The following is a 17459-nucleotide window of genomic DNA, read 5'->3' on the forward strand; positions in this document are numbered from 1 at the left end:
TCATCTGAGTACCATCTGCTATATTCTTGCTTGCCTCTTGATCTCTAATCTGGCTTTCTGATTTTCTTCCAGGTTGAGAGGGGATAAAACTTGTATCGGCTTTAGTCCAATTTCTTGTCTTGACTAGAGTAGTCTGAGGGGTGGATTTCAGCCCCTTTTTCCCAACTTTATTTCATTTCGCAACTTCGTTATTTTGGATATCTTCCTCTTGGATGTTCTGGGTGATTTTCTTCTGCTTGACATCATCATCCTCAACCCACTTAGCACTTATATTAAGCAATGAGATTGTTGGGGACTGCTGGAAGGCAGATTTCACCATATCCACTGATTGTTGTGATTCTGACAATGAGATCCCTCCAAGGATCAAACACCTTTGGGCTTCCTCATAGTAGGATCTAGAGCCATCTATGTTAGTGTTTTCCATAATGCAATTTGAATCCGCTTCCTCCTTGGTCTACAACAACACCTGTATTTCTCCATCTTCCGGGTTGTCACTTCGTTGTTCCTCCCGATTGTTGTTTTGTCATTCTCTCTCGTATTTGCCTGTTTGATCCTCTTTCCCTTCTTCAACCATCTAGTTTTCTGGGTTTTCCATGTTAATGTTCCCCTATTGCTAAAAAGGTGTCAGGGATGATAACACTCTGGGCTTCTTCTATCATTTTTTATTTTTCAACAATCTCTTGTTGCTTAGCAGGTTTTTTGGCTCTCCATTGTGTTGTCTTATCTTTCTTCTCGTTCTCTTTGACGACCTGTAGTGGGCATTTTCTAGCAGTATGCCCTGATTTTTTGTAGTGAAAACATGCAAAAGGGACACTTTCATATTCCATAGGTTGGATCCACTTCCCCAATCTGGAGTTAATCTTGATAGATAAGGGCATGTCCATGCCTTGCATAACTCCCACACAAATCCTTGCAAAGGTAAGTCTTCTTCTAGCTGTTGTGATAGGATCCATAGATAAGAGTTCCCCAAAGGAACTAGCGATTCCTTTAAAAACATCTTCAACCCATAACTCTAGAGGAAGGCCCGACAATTTGACCCAAACAGAAACTTGTACAAAAAAGGATTCATTTAAGGCCATCATAGGCGACCACTTTTGTAGTGCAAGCGTAGATTTTACAATCAACCAAGGAGCATCACAAAGCACCATCGACATGTCTTCCTCACATGAAAAGGCCATCGACAGTGCACCTTTGGACATAGCAGTGATCTCCACTTGACCTTTAAGCGCCCATTTACATTTAGCAAACACCTTGACAACATCAATATTTGACCTCGGGCCCAAAAATTTTCCAACCAGAGTCATTGCCATAAGGCTAATGTTATGCTCAACCACTGAGTCTAGAAATACAATAGCAAATCTACCCTTTTCTGGTTCTGAGATATTACGAACTGGGGGGAGTGAGGACTTTCCACTCAATTTGACACCGAATAGAGACATCCACGACTGACTGTTATCTCTTCAAACATGTCCCTACCTTGGGCTGTCTCTAGCATGTGATTCTTCATTCCCCCCATCAGGATCGAGAGGCTTGTCGCCAGCTTCTGGGCCCCCATCCACTGGGTCCTTTCCATTCGACTCAAAGGAATCAGGGCAGTCTCAGTATCCATCCTTTCCGCCCTCCCCCTGGTTCGCCTGTCCATTGCAGGGTTTCTCACCCTATCCTAATTTCAAATTCAAAGTCGCTCCCTTCTCCCACTCCCGCATCACTCCCTCTTTTTTATGTTATTAGATTTAATGTTAAATTAGTGTTTAGGTTAGGATTAGAATTGGAATTAAAGATAGGATTAGAGTTAGGGATGAATTAGCATTATCATTAATTTTAATGTATTGAATCATTTCAAATCAATCTCATTACAATCAACTTTTTACTATTATTTATAAATATTAAAAAAATTCAAATTTGATATCTCTAGACATACTTTACTTCAATTTTTTAAAATATTCATATGCTAGTTATCATTCTACTTAAATAATATAACATTATTAAATTCAATTTTTTTTAACTCCTCTATATATATAATTATTGATGCTTGCTTCATACACAAAAGCTAGTTAATTAAACATCTAGAAAAATATTATAATAATCATTCAAAAGAGCCATATCCTCATTATGTAAAGGAAGTGATATACTATCATTATGATCCTCCATATAATCATTATTGTAAATGCATAAGTAATCATGTATAGAAAAATTTATATAATGGTAATTATTGGAAAATATATTAAAGTGTATGTAAACTAGATTTATATAATGGTAATAAATATTAAGTACAATTTGCATTAAATCTTACAAAATCCTTAAAACTCTTAAAACTAGGTAAAGGATTAGTGGTGTGGCCTAGAGGATAGGAACTAAATGGAAAAGTTAGAAAAATATAGGATAATAATTTTATTTTTTTTAAAATTGAAAATTAAATATAATTTTTTTTTTTTAAATTATAGATGAAAAAAGTAAGTAAAGTTGAATAATTTTATTTTCTCTATCAAAATAATAATGACAAATATGATTCATTTGGATAATTTGCTATATAAAAAAATACAAATGGTTCTAAGTATAGATATGTGTAGATTTTAAATAGATAAAAAATAATGGATCAAGCAATGTCAAAGAAAAAGTATAGTTATGATATAAGTAATAATAAATAAAAGAATAGATTTTCTAGCATTGTAATGAAATAATAGTTTATATTTGTTAAGGATAATGAAATTTATCTTTCAAATAATTAACAATTCTACAAATAGTCTTATATGCGAATAGAAATCATAGTAATCCTTATCACTCTCTATCAAATAAGGTTTCCAAATCTAATTCATAATTGTAACCTCACTCTATAGCCAACAACTTGACCTCTATTAAAAATACTTCCATATGAAACAAGTTCCACCATGCTAATGAATTCCATATTGATTTTAATGTGATCCATTTGTGAGCATTCATGGTGATGTTCCTTGTGATAATCAATGATTCTAGATGTATAAATATGTTCATGTTGATTTTTGACACATGAATATAACATCAAATTACAAATATTTGTAAAAACATAACATTGGATAAACCATAAGATGATATCCATTACTGGATGTATTTGTATCAATACAGCCATGGAGTAGAATACAATTGACATTTAAGCATGGAGAATATATAGCATATTAATGTCACGTACTTTGAGGTTCGAACATGGAAAATATCAATAATAATAGATATGATATTTGCATTTCGTGTGCCTCGTTGAGAACATATTGCAGGCGAGAAGAGCAGGAAACTGTCAAATGCAAAACTGCTAAGAAATCATCGCAAACGAAAATACCTAAACTTTCTATAAATAAAGCTTAACCCTAAGATGCTTTGACTGCTTGTTTGGCAAGTGTGGGCCAGTTATGGTCGCCAACATCCGTTTCCGTTCTGTTAATTTCAAGTTCAGAGTTTTCCCGCGCGTTGTGCCAGCATCCTCTCAGCCTGAGCCAAAACAAGAGCTTTGGAAACAGGGTATTAACATCCATCACAAGACAAACCATAGAGAAACATTGTTAGTATTTTTTATATTTTTGTATTCTAATATATATATATATACCCATATATTTACTTTTTATTGATGTTTCTACTAAGAGATTTTTGCTTTTTCTTATTATTCATTATTTTTTTTTTTAGTTTTTTTACTTTCTTATTTTCTTTTAACTTTTCTAATATTGTTTCTTTCTCATATATTTGTCTTTATTAATGCTTGCCTTTAGGTAATACTATTGTAATGAAAATTCATTTGTCATGTTTAAATAGTTATTAAATAAAATTATTTAGACCAATGAAAATCAAATATTTTCTTTTCTTTAATTTTTTTTAATTTTATATATAATATAGATGCATATTGTTTAACTTTATAATTTACAAAAATTATTTTACTTGTAAATGATTGGCTAATATTCTTTTGGCTCTTATAGCCAGGTTTTTCGGAAGCATACTCCGTGGAAGATATGAGTATTTAATCTCACCTTAAGCTTCTTCATATTGATTTTTAGCTTGTTTTGTATCACACCGTTTTCATTGAAGTTCCATTTTTCTCGATACCATTCCTCCTTCTTTGTATCTCGTTTCGAGAAGCAGCATTATATCTCTTATTTTGTAGGGTTTCTTTTGAGTTTCCACAAGATAGTGAATGCCAGTTATATGTAAAGTGGATGATTCATATTCTGTTTGTTTGTATTGCAGTTGAAGATGCTGGGGCTAATCTTTCTGATATCTTCATTCTTTGCGGCTGTTACACTTTCAACACTTTTGAAATTTCATGTTCACAAAAAGCAATACACAACCATAGGGACCATTTGCATTATATTTAATGTGTTTATGTATGCGTCTCCATTGTCCATCATGGTAAGCGGCATTTTTTTACCTTTCCAATGGCGAAAATTAGCCTTATTGATAATACATCGGCATTGATAAATAATTCTGTAATTTTTCTTCAGAGAAAGGTTATTCGAGAGAAGAGTGTGAAATACATGCCTCTTTACCCATGTTTGCCAATGGATTAATTTAGATTGCTTATGGAGCCATACACTTTGACATAAATCTTGTGATAAGTATAAATATTCTCAATATTTTCTCCATTTGCTAGATTTTTTTGTTATTTTGCTAAAATAGAACTTAAGTCCCTCTCAAAAGACCCCTCAGTGATATCTTCTCACTCTCTTATTCTCTAAATAAAACCAGATCCTAGAAAAGAAAGAAAAATGATTGGCTACAATTGTAATGTTTATGGTGATATGCAGCCAGAGCAGCACGCAAAGCTATTATCAGGTTGCTGACAACACTTTTGGGTAAGGGTGATAATGCATAGCGAACAATCCGGCATGGTATTTTAGCCTCCATTTCAATTCAAAGAAATATTTCATGAAGAAAAAGATTACAGTTAAACTGACCATTCCCATTAGATGTTTCTAAGCAATTTTATGATAAGGTAAAATGGTATGAATATATCTCACCCAAAACCCCCTTGCCTGCCATCTATTTTGAAATTATAAAATTATATAAAATAATAATAAACACAAATATTTATATATTAAAAGTCTGAATTATTTACGGGAGTTTCTGTTGTAAAATAGTATAGAATCTTGATATTACATATACAAATGATGAACATGCATCAATTTTGTGGGTTTTTTTTTTAGGTTGTGTGTTTAGGTTGCGTTTAAATTTAAGGTTGCAACAAAAAGGTTTTGAAATACTAAATGATATTTAAAAAACTGTGGAGGGTATAAAAATATGTTGATTTGCCCAAAAATATGTTCCATTTGTCTCTTGAAATACTAAATGATATTAAAAATACTGTGGAGGGTATAAAAATTCTAGAAGTTTCTTCCAGATACCTCCAACACATTTCTACATGTGATGAAGTCTAGAAACATCTAAGACCTCCATTAAAAAGATGCACTTGAAATCAAATCAAAATGAATGAAAAATATGGATTGATGAATTAAATTTTGTCTTTCTTTCATTTTACTCTTTTTTTTGTTTTTGTTTTGTTATATATCCCATTTCTATAAATTAAATTTAACACATCTTTTTTATCATCATTTATTGTAAACCAATTTCTACCATCTATATAATAAATAAAAAATATAAAACAAATAGATACTACTGTCACAATCACAAATCAAAAAATCCCTTTTTTTTAAAACAATTCAAAATTTTCTATTCTATTTTATTCTAGGAAAGGTCGGTCATAGAGGTTCTTTTGAAGAGCTGCTCATCATTCTCATCACAAATCATGCTTTTAAGGGATGAAAGGTCGGTCATAGAGGTTCTTTTGAAGAGCTGCTCATCATTCTCATCACAAATCATGCTTTTAAGGGATGGTAGTTTGGCTAGTGTTTGAAGAGTTTCCTTCGTTTCAAGTGTACCCACCTGTTCACCCACCATGCAATTAGATTACACAATTTCTTGAAAAAATATTCTCATGCAGCCTTAATGGATATGATTGTAAATTTCAATTATTTTATTTGATCATGTTTTTGTAAAGTATATAAACATGATTTTTTTCCAAAGGAGTCTCTCAAGAATTAGTGAGGATTAAGTTTGAACTGAATTTCACAAGTTGGTACTTACAAACTACAAAACTCAATAACCACATTAACTTAGTATTTATTGGAATTCATCAAACATTGTGTACTGAGATAAAAAATTTAGTTTCAATCTTAGGAATTAAAATTCTAATCATATTAATAGTTTGAAGTAGTTATGCATTCAAATTACACATTTCTCGTGGGGAGCTCCCCCATAAGAAATAGCCTATCAACTCATTAGCTTGAGGTGTAATAGTTAGCTCAATTCTAGTTTATAAATCAAAAGGTTTATATATATATATATTAAAACATTATAAATATCAAAAGTGTACACATGTTAAATTTAAGAAAATAACATACTAGTTACAATAAATAAATATTTCTAATATTTATAACAAATATTATTATTAAACTAAAAATTATTAAGGCAAGTACTCCCACTATGTGGCACTTGTTTTAATTGTTATTATTTTTCTATTTTCTTTTCTTTCTTTGATTTCTCCTTGTTTTCTATTTGTTTGGTTTTGTTATCTTTTTATATTCTTTTGCATATCCTCTAATATCTCTTATTTTATTTTCAATCCCTTCTCTTCAGTTGACACTTGTCCTTATATGGTACCCTCGCTCTCCTTCCACCTCCCTCTCTCTTTTTAGTTGGTTAGGTCTACAACATTATCCATTTTACTTTTCCTTGTTGCTCTCTATCATCCTAATGATGATGGATCACATAGAGTGATCCCAAATGTTGATGCAAAAAAGATACACACAATCATATCTAGAAGCATTAGCTAGTAATGAAATATGAAGTTTTAGTAAATTGTGTTTTGCACTGAAAGATAAAAGAAGTTGATGGGGTCTAATAAGATTCAAAGAACCTTTCATTATAGCATTGTTTAAGGATTCTATTTTTCTCATTTGGTACTTGGCATTAGCCATTTGCCTTTAAAAGTAAATATTTACTTTTAAAAAATAATTTTAAATTTTACACAAACAAGATCAATAATGTAATATCAACATATTAGTATTTGAGCCTCACCAATGAATGCATATAGCATGTTTTAAATCCTTGCTTACCTTATATTATAACCCTGACTTACCTCATTTTAAATCATTTTTTCTCTTCTAGCTCTCTACTATTTTGTTGATGGATCATAGTGTGATCTCAAACATTGCTGCAATTTAATATAATTGAGTTCAAAAACTATATGCATTCAATTTAACTTAATTGAATTCAAAGGCTACATGCATTTAACATTATCGATTAGAGAAACCTAATATTTTAAGTATAATCTTATTTATTTCAATTATCTTTAAGGTTAGAATGTTTAATCTCTACCATCTCTTAAGTATATGTGAACTTGTTGTCTTTTATGTTTTAAGAATGATGTACAAGGTAAATTTTTCAAAACATTAGAGATAAATAAAAGCATACATTTTTTCAATTTTGAACATTTTGTATATGTTCTATTTCGAAATAAAAAACTATTTTGAATCATTCATATGTTAAGAAATTTGCAATAAGCATATTTGAGTTCATGGGTCATTATTAGAAAAAAAGACATGAAAACTGAAATCTCCCAAATAAATATGATTTCATGAAATTCTCTGCAGTTTCTTTCATAGGATGTTGTCATCATATTCAAGTGATTTCAATAGATGCTGTTGCAATTTTTTAGAAATATTTTAAAACTGGCAGACCCATGATTTCATAATGCAATTCAGATTAAAATTTTATGCTACAAAATTTAAAAGCTATTGATCTCATAAAAATGATGTAAATAAAATATTAATAAATAAACACATTGAATTTACAGTTTGACAGTTTCCTGCTCTTCTCGCAAATATGCTCTGAAGGAGGGACAAGAAATCAAATATTTATTATTATCGATATTTTCCATTTTCGAACCTCAAAGTAGATGACATTACGATGCTATATATTTTCCATTCTTAAGTGTGAATTGCATTCTACCTCATGGCTGTATTGATACAAATATATGAGTACTCCAAAAGAAGCAATATAAAACTAACCATAACAGTATATTAGGCGGTACACACTAAGGATATGGCCTTGCAGATAATTTCGAGATGCGTTGCCCACACTACATCTTTTTCTCATCGAATATACTGTGTGGATAAGCATGGCTAAGGGCATATATGTGTGCTCTTCAATAGTTTTTGTTATCACATTTACATCATCACATTCCATTTCTTTTGTTATTGTAGTTACACTTTTTAGTAAAACTATCTTGAATACTTTTATATTAAAAATCATTTATGAAATATAATTTAATATGTGATTTCTATTATTAATGATTACAATGGTAAAAAAAATCTTAATTGCATTTTCATATTTAGTTTTGTGTATGGTTTGAAGATTTACCTTAATGCATCGATATAGCTACAAATGGAGGTTGTTATGCATAGTTTGACCCAGTTACATTTTCTTCTACCTATTCATATATTTATTGTTTATCACTATGCTTAAGTGGACATTATACTAATCCAATTGACTTATATGTTTAGCTAAATAATCATTAATCTAATCATGTTCGATAAAGACACAACTTATGTCTATAATTGCAAGCTCATCCTTACAACTCGTTACAATCTTGATTCTTTAAAATACAAAAAAAATAAAATTGTAAGAAATTGATATCATCTTATGGTTTGGTCCAAAATTGTTTTTTTACAAATATTTGTAATTTGATATTATATTTATGTATAAAAATCAACATGAACATATTTATACATATAGAACCATTGATTATCACAAGAATTGTCGCCATGAAAGTTATCATATCTATTCACACTCTTCCTAACACAAATGAATCAAGTAAAAACCAATAGAACTTGTTGCATATCATGGTATTTTTAAATACTATGAGCTGATAAAAAAAATCTTTAGACTACAATAAAGAATAACACTAACAAAAGGTTTATTTATCTCATAATTCATAAGATAGAGCCCAAAAATTAATAGAGGTCAAGTTGTTAGCAATAGAGTGAGGTTACAATTATGAATTAGATTCACAATAAGGATTATTATGATTTCTATCTACATATAAGACTATATATGAAAGTGTATTATTTTTTGAAGATAAATTTCATTATCTTTTATGAATATAAACCATTATTTAGTTACAACACAAAAATATATTCTTTTATTTCTTACTACTTATATTATAATTATACTTTTTCTTTAATATTGTTTGATTTATTATAATCTGCACATTTCTATATTTAGATCATTTGTACATGTTTTTATTTACCTCATTATCCCAACGAACCATCTTTGTCCTTATTATTATTTTGATAAATAAAATAAAATTATCCCACGTTATAACCCTACTTACTTTTTTACATCTATAATTTAATTTTAAATTTTTTATATTTAATTTTTATTATTCTTTATTTTCCTAGCATTTAGAGATTGAATTTACTACCTTTCCTCTTGGCCACTCCACTAATCCTTTATTTTACCTAGTTGTTAGAGTTTTTAATAATTTTTTAAGATCTAATACAACTTTTACTTTAAATTTTTTTTTATATATATATATATATATATATATTAGTTTTTTGTCAATAAAAAGGTATGATGCAATCTAATTGGTTCAAAAAAATTACATCTCGATCAACTATTTAAATGATTTTGTTTAGGCAAATTTTTAGGTACATTAAGATAATATTTGATATGTTTAAATTTTCTTTTCAAATTTATTTTACACATCTAATAAACAAATATCTAGAAAGTTATTTAGAATCTATATCTAAAACTTTTAAAACTTTATATGAATAAATAAACATATATAAATTTAAAAAATATAAATTAATAATATTATTTTAGTTTTCCTCATGTAATTTAATAATATAAAAAATTATAATAAAATATTTTTTTAAGTAATATAGTACTAATATTTATATTAATAAACTAGGGATGACCCCATGATGCAATGGTTAGATAGGAGCCTCCTACATGGGAGGTCTTGGGTTCAAGTGGTTCATAGCTCTAGTCAAAAGTGATTTGGATACAAGAAACTTAATGCTTATTTATATGACTCTTACCCTAATTAAATCTTCAATATAATCATATTTCTAATTGAATCTTAACATTTTTAACCTAAGTCTAACCTAACATCAATTCTGAATGTAACTCTAACTTAACCATTGTCCAAACTTATTTTTTGGATTGTATTCGATAGATCATGTATTTATTAGTATATAATTGTAATATATTTAGAATATAATAATAATTAACATATAAGAATATAAGAATCCTAATGTCTATCTATATGACATTGACCCTAACTTAATCTTAAATCTAATCATATCTGTAATTGAACCTTAACATATTTAACTTAACCCTAACCTCACACCAACTTTAAATATAACCTTAACTTAACCAACTTTAAACTTAACATCGAGGGGTTTGGCCATTCTTTCGAAAGCTAGTAGGACAATCTTTGAATTATCATCAAAAGGCAGATCTTGGTTGTGTGGTATTAACACTACTATTGGTTATAATTTAAAATTTCAGTTGATTAATGTATATGGTCCAACTACCACCCATAGTAAGAAGGAGGTTTGGAGGGAATTGGAGCCTTTTTAAACCAGAATATTTCTCTCCATACAATTTTAGGCGGAAACCTCAATGCAATCCTTTATTTATGTGCCAAAAGGGGGATAATTCAAAAGGAGTAGCAACCTAAAATTGATTCTAGAGAATGGGTGTTTCAAAACAATCTTGTAGATTTTGGAGCAGGTAATGGGTCATTCACTTGGAACAACGAGCGATTGGGATTTAGCTATATAGCAGAAAGATTAGATAGGTTTCTCTTTAGAGAATATTTAATTAATTTTCCTACAGAAATGAATTCCTCTATAATGACCTATTCAAGTTCATATCACTTTTAGATGAAGTTGAGTTTATGAAGGAATAATAAACCACAAAATTGCCCTTTCAAATTTGAAAAAATGTGGATGAAGGAAAAAAAATTGAACTGATTAAAATATGGTTGAAGGAGACTCAATATGTAGGATCAAATATTTTTTTATTTGTTTCAAAATTGAAATATCTTAAACAAAAACTTATTAAAATAGAAAAGAGAACATTTAAAGAATATATTTATAGTCAAAAAAATCATTGAGGAAGATATTGAAAGTCTAAATGATGAGATTATCAACACATGGACCAAGTGAATTTTTTGTTAGAGAAAGAACTTTTGGGAGAATATGAAGAGGTAATATAAAAAGAGGAGATCTTTTGTAGACAAAAATCAAGAGAGACTTGGCTAGCCAAAGGAGATAAAAATTTGAAGTTTTTCCATAAGAACACTAATATAAGAAGGAGCACTAATAGAATATCTAAAGTAAAAAGTAGTGATGATAGAATCATAGAGCATCATGAGAACATTGAAAAGGAAGTTTTTCACTTTGTTGAGAGTATTATAAATAATTAGGAAGGATCTAATTATAATGCCCAAGTAGCTCTATTGGAGAATATTCCAAAAATCATTTAAGGGGAACAAAACAAGATATTAATTGAAAAATTCTTTTAAATGGAGATTAAGCTAGCCTTGAACCAACTCTATCCAAATAAAGCTCCTAGCCCAAATGGTTATCCATTGGGTTTCTTCCAAAAATGTTGTCATATTATAGGATTTGAATTAGTGGAAGCCATTGAAAGAGCTACGAACTCAGGGAGATTTCTAAGACAGATTAATAACATTTTTATAACTATTATTTATAAGAAGGAATATACAGAGGGATGAGAGGACTATAGACTAATAGCACTTTGCAATACAATTTATTAAATTTTCCTTGGCCAACAGATTGAAGAAGATCCTTCCTCTCATTATGTTGGAGGAACAAACAAGATTTGTTCCTGAAAGATCAGTTTTAGATGGGGTAATAATAGCTCAAGAAGTTATTCACTCATTTGAGAATAATAAATACCTGAGTATGCTCATGATATTAGACATAAAGAAAGGTTATGATAAAGTTGATTAGAGATTCCGCTGCAAGTGCATGGAAGCCCTTGATTTTTGTAAGCAGTGCATAAATCTAATCTTTTTTTTCATTTCTATTCCAATATTTTTCAGTGCTTATCAACAAGACTCCTAAAGGGTTTTTGAATCATCAAGAGGGCTTAGACAAGGGGATCCAGTCTCGCCCTTTCTTTTAATTATTATGGAAAAGGCTTTAGGTAGGAGCATAAGAAAATCACAAGAGTTAGACTTAGTCAAAGGAATTAGAATTACTAATTTCAATGCTATCTATCACCCATCAATAGTTTGTGGATGACATAATGTTTTTTGGAGAAGGAGAGGGGCTAGAAGTAGCTTATCTCAATATAACTATTCACAAATACTACTAGGACTTAGGTCAAATGATTAATCAAGAAAAATCAAAAATATTTTTTTGCTTTATTGAATAGCTGGAAGAAAGAATCATTCTGAAAACCCTTTGTTTTAGAGCAGGACAGTGTCCTTATAAGTATCTAGGCCTTCCTCTTGATAAAGGGATAATATCAAATAATGTTTGGAATCTGCTTGAGGAAACGATGGATAAGAGGATGTCACCTTGGAAAGGAAAATGGTTATCCTAGGTAGGTAGAACTACATTACTTAAGGTAGTCTTTTCATCTTTTCCAATATATGAAATGTCATGTTTTCCTCTCTCAACATGAACAAATTTGAATCTAATTCCAAAAACGAGATTTTTTTTGGAAAGGAGTTGTTGAAAGTATACCGTGGGATAAAATTTGCAAACCTAAAGAAGCAAGTGGGGTACGGTTGAGAAATCATTTATGGAAAAAAAAGATTTAGGTGCCAAATTGGTATGGAAGATGTTTAAGGAACCTAATCTTAAATGGGTTCGAATTATACAAGGCAAATATTTAGAAGATTTTAATCCTATTGGCATTTTTAGATCATCAAATCCTCCTAAAGGGTCGAGGATCTAGAATTTAATACTAAAATGTAGAGATATTGTTTCAAAACAATTTTCTTGAGATAGAGCATCAAATCCACCGATTGAGGGTCTAGAAATTTATACTAAAATATAGACATTATTTTGGAATAATTTTCTTGGGATATTACTTATGGTAGGAGTGCTTAATTTTGGCAAGATTCTTAGGGAGCATATCCAATTTTAAAAATCTCCTAAATATAGAAAGGATCAAAGATTATTTTGTAAGGGAATGGGGACCTTCAGTTAGGGACTATAATGGTGTAAAACTAAGGTTTCCACAATTAGATATAGTATAAACCAATAATTTTAGGCTTAGGGACCAGTACATTAAAGAGGGGTAAACCTAATAGATCTAGCCACAAATAAACAAGGATAGGGCTAAGAATTCTATTGGATTTACTCGATTTGAATTGATTACCCTCTTTTAAGTTGACTTGTAAAAATGTTGAAATTAGGGTAAATGTGTTGGAATTGATGTGATTATGTGTGAATAGTAAGCTAAATTCACCGAATCAAGACACAAACCTATATTTGAGGAATGTAAGTATATTCAAATCTATTCCTAGAACAAGCTCCTTAAATATACAGATTCGTATACCTATTGCATTGATCCTCTACACTTTTCATTGTCCAAAGTGTAATATACTCATCACTGTAGATAAAGCCAATTATGAAGATCACAACTACTTACCTATTCATGCGCACACTAGAGAAGAGAAATAGGTTGGGAATAGGGGTTTTCCTACCTCAAACCCCGATTTAGGAATTAACCTTAAATGAAATATTGCAAATACTGAAATAAACAATGGAAAGATATACCTCAGATTTGCAATGACTCAAAATGATGATTTTCTTCTTGAATGTAATCACATATGTTGTATGAAATGGCATGAACATGACAAAACCCTAATCACACACACATGCTTGCATAAGAATAATGTAATTTTTTCTCCACAATGGTTGAATGGATGAAATGCAACCTTGATAATGAATGCTTCAATGCTTGAATACTTGATTTCTAGGATATGGAGATTTAGAACTTGCTAGGATGAAATTAGGTTGATCAAATGCCTTTATATATGGGATCTTAGGTCAATTTACCAATTAGGCCAACCTTTGAGAGTCATATAGAGCCACCAATTTTATTTCTTTTTAGAGAGATAGGTCTCATCTTTCTCTTGAAAATTAGCTCCCATTGAAGGGCTCCTCGACCAGGGACCAAAATTAAGGCCTAAAGTGGACACCCCTCTCGAGAATCATTTGGTAGGTGCATATGGCATAAAAACTAGAGTTAAAGCACTGAACGAGCCCAAATAAGAGATGAGAGAGATATGCAGTAAAGTAGGGGCACAAACATGAGGTGTAAATTGGCTTACTAGTGATAATTTACAATGCTACAGGGACTATGTAGAATTTGAAAATAATGAGTTACCTCTAGGATGGAAATGGAAAATTTTTTAGCATCTTCCTCTCCCAAGGGAAGATCTAATGCAGCTAAAGGATATTTTAAATAGTAGATTCTTGACTTTTATAAATATTCAGGATACTTTTCTCTAGGTGGGAGCTACATCAGGAAACTATACTTCAAAGGAGGGATGCAATGTTGTTATTACGAGACAACATTTCAATAGAATTGATATTCCCATTCAATTTTGTTGGAATAAATTATGTTTATAAAATGCAAGTACTTTTTCTTGGGCTTCTCTTCAAGGGATAATTCTAATAGCTTAATAGTTTAGGAGAATTGGTTTTGAAGGTCCATCCACATGTGTCCTATGTGACTTGCATGAAGTGTCAGTTAATCACATTGTCCTAGGTTTCCCCTTTACTCAAAAGTGTTGGAGTTCACTCTATGGAAAACATGGATGAATCATTGTCCTCACTAATGACATTTTGAACCTATTCAAAAGTTGGCCTATGATGAATAAGACATCTATTTATGGGGGTTTGTTGATTATTATCCTCTCCATAATTTTATGATAATTATGGAAGGAGAGAAACCAAAGAATCTTTCAAAGAAAGAAGCTGGCTTGGGAGTCATTTAATAATAAAGTAGATGTTGTCATAGTAGAAGTGATGAATAGTAGAATTGAATCTTAATCGTAGAAGGAAACTCAATTCACTAATTGGGATGGCTCTATTGGAATGAAGAAGTTTGGGCTAAAGATTCCCCCTTTTGTTGCTAAAGGTGATCAAGTGAAAATAGCAATAAGAGAAAATTGTGTTTGGCTTCCTCAAAGATAGGATGGGATAAATTAAATTTTGATGGTGTTTCTTGTGGTAATGCTAGTATCTCCAGAGCTAGTTGTGTAGTTCATGCCTGGGATAGATTAATGTTAGCTAAGCTAGAAAAACATTTATTAGGTGACACAGATAGTTTAGCAAAATTTAAAGCTCTATTGTAAGGCATCCTTCTTTATGGAGAATTAAATATAGGCCAATAAATAATTGAAGGTGATTCTGCTATAGTTATCAGTTCCCTAAGAGTGGGTTCTACTCGGAATTGGAGGTCAAATGCGTTGCTTGGGAAAGTGTTAGATTTAATTAAACTTTTTGATGCAGTAATCTTCAATCATACCTACTAAGAAGCTAACAAAATAGTAGACCATTTAGAAAATTTAGGGACAGATCGTATTGAATTTAAAAATATGCATGTGAATGTTTAGTTAAATATATTATTAAATTCGAGTTCACATTTAAATTCTGATTTTCAAAATGCCCCTTGTTATATAACTGTTTGAATTGAGATAGCTATCATTTTCATTAATGATACCTTTGGATCGATTTTTTTAAATTGTCCTAATTTCATGTTGGTTCTTGTTTGCTTAAGTGTTGATTTGCCTCTTGTTGTTCTGTAGCTATTTTATTTTTGATTATTGATTTTCTAGGCTTAATGCTCCATCTTTCTCTTTGCGGAAGAGATTATGACCCTTTTAAAATCCCTTCTTATATAATTAAAAAAATTAGTAATGCATCTTTCTGAGACTACAAGTATATTTTAATGAGATGAGTGATAAACATTAAGAACACAAAAAAATTTATCGTCCTTATATACATTGCATAATTGACATGTGATAATTCTAACAAGACATTTTAATTAGATGTTTTTAGGGGACCATGCTTCAACAATTATACATGCAACTATATTTGTACAAATGATGATCACCATAGCTTTGGATCTTGTGATTGGAGTTCAAAGGGATTGGCTTGTTTCTATTATAATTCATGTTAGCATAGAATATAGATGCTATGAGTATGAGGTTATGAGTTTCTTCTGATGTGGGATAACATAATTTCCAATAATATAATATTTGATTTCTATTATCGATGACTATAAGTAAAAAATCCTTCATACATTTTAGCTACGTGTGGATAGAAGTTTTGAGTTTTGTCTTAAAATTTATATTTGTATAGCTAAAAATGGAGGGTTTTTTTCGGATAGTTGCTAATATGCATTATTTTTTCTCTATCTATTTATATGCTTATTTTTTGTCATTACATTTAAGTGTCCACATAGTAGTAGTTCAAGTAGCTTGCATGTTCTGCTAAATAATCATTAATCCAATTGAAAGATTCAACCTATTTATTTGATATCATAAGATCAGAAATTATCATCAGGTAGATTTACACCTCATGTTTTTTCCCTTACTTTAGTGTATCTCCTCCTCATCTCTTATTTAGGTATGTTTAGTGCCTTATCTCTAGTTCTGGTGCCATGTACACCTGCCAATTGATTTTCTGGAGAGGTTTCCTTCTCTATGGGGCTAAATTGAGGTCCCTAACTAAGAAGGACTAGGGAACTAGTGTCCTAGTCCTAGCACCAAAGCGCCTATGTGCTAGTCCCTCTTAGTTGGGTCCTTTTTTAAAATGGGGCAAGGGTCTCACTCCTCTAGCAAGAATTCAATTTTGTGGCTTGGCATGACTATTGGAAGTCATCCTAATCGGTAAATGACCTAAATACCCCTATATAAAGATATTTGATCAACCTAATTTCATCTAAGAATGATAAGTTGAAATATCTAATGCTCTTACATACATGAAGCATTGATCATCGAGCATTTTCAGACATCTTAAAGGTTGTATATTCTTCATTCATATATTATGGAGCAAAATTACATCTTTCATATGCAAGCATGTGTGTGTGATTAGGGTTTTTTCATGTTCATGCCATTTCATACAACACATGTGATTACATTCAAGAAGAAAAGCATCATTATCAATAATTATAGATCTGAGGTATAACTTTCCATTATTTATTGCATTATTTGCAGTTATACATTCAAGGTTAATTCCTAAAATGGGGTTTGACTTAGAAAAGCCCCTATTCCCAACCTCTTTTCTCTTATCTACTATGTGTAGAGATATATGTGAATCTTTAACTTTTACGATCAACATAATTCACTGAGACAAACAAGTTCCCCTTTGGAGGACCAA

At 30.5% G+C, this 17459-nt stretch overlaps 1 protein-coding gene across 1 annotated transcript; it reads right to left on the minus strand.

Annotated features, from left to right (window-relative positions):
- Positions 1 to 662: 662 nt before the first annotated feature.
- LOC131056719 (uncharacterized) lies at positions 663 to 1642 on the minus strand. Its single transcript, XM_057990977.2, has 2 exons — positions 1477 to 1642; positions 663 to 1339 (listed from the first exon to the last, which is right to left on the minus strand). The coding sequence occupies exons 1-2, from the start codon at positions 1640 to 1642 to the stop codon at positions 663 to 665; spliced, it is 843 nt and encodes a 280-aa protein (XP_057846960.2).
- Between the last annotated feature and the right edge of the window lie 15817 nt (positions 1643 to 17459).

Source organism: Cryptomeria japonica, chromosome 1 (genome assembly GCF_030272615.1).
Source record: "Cryptomeria japonica chromosome 1, Sugi_1.0, whole genome shotgun sequence".
NCBI classification, from domain to species: domain Eukaryota; kingdom Viridiplantae; phylum Streptophyta; class Pinopsida; order Cupressales; family Cupressaceae; genus Cryptomeria; species Cryptomeria japonica.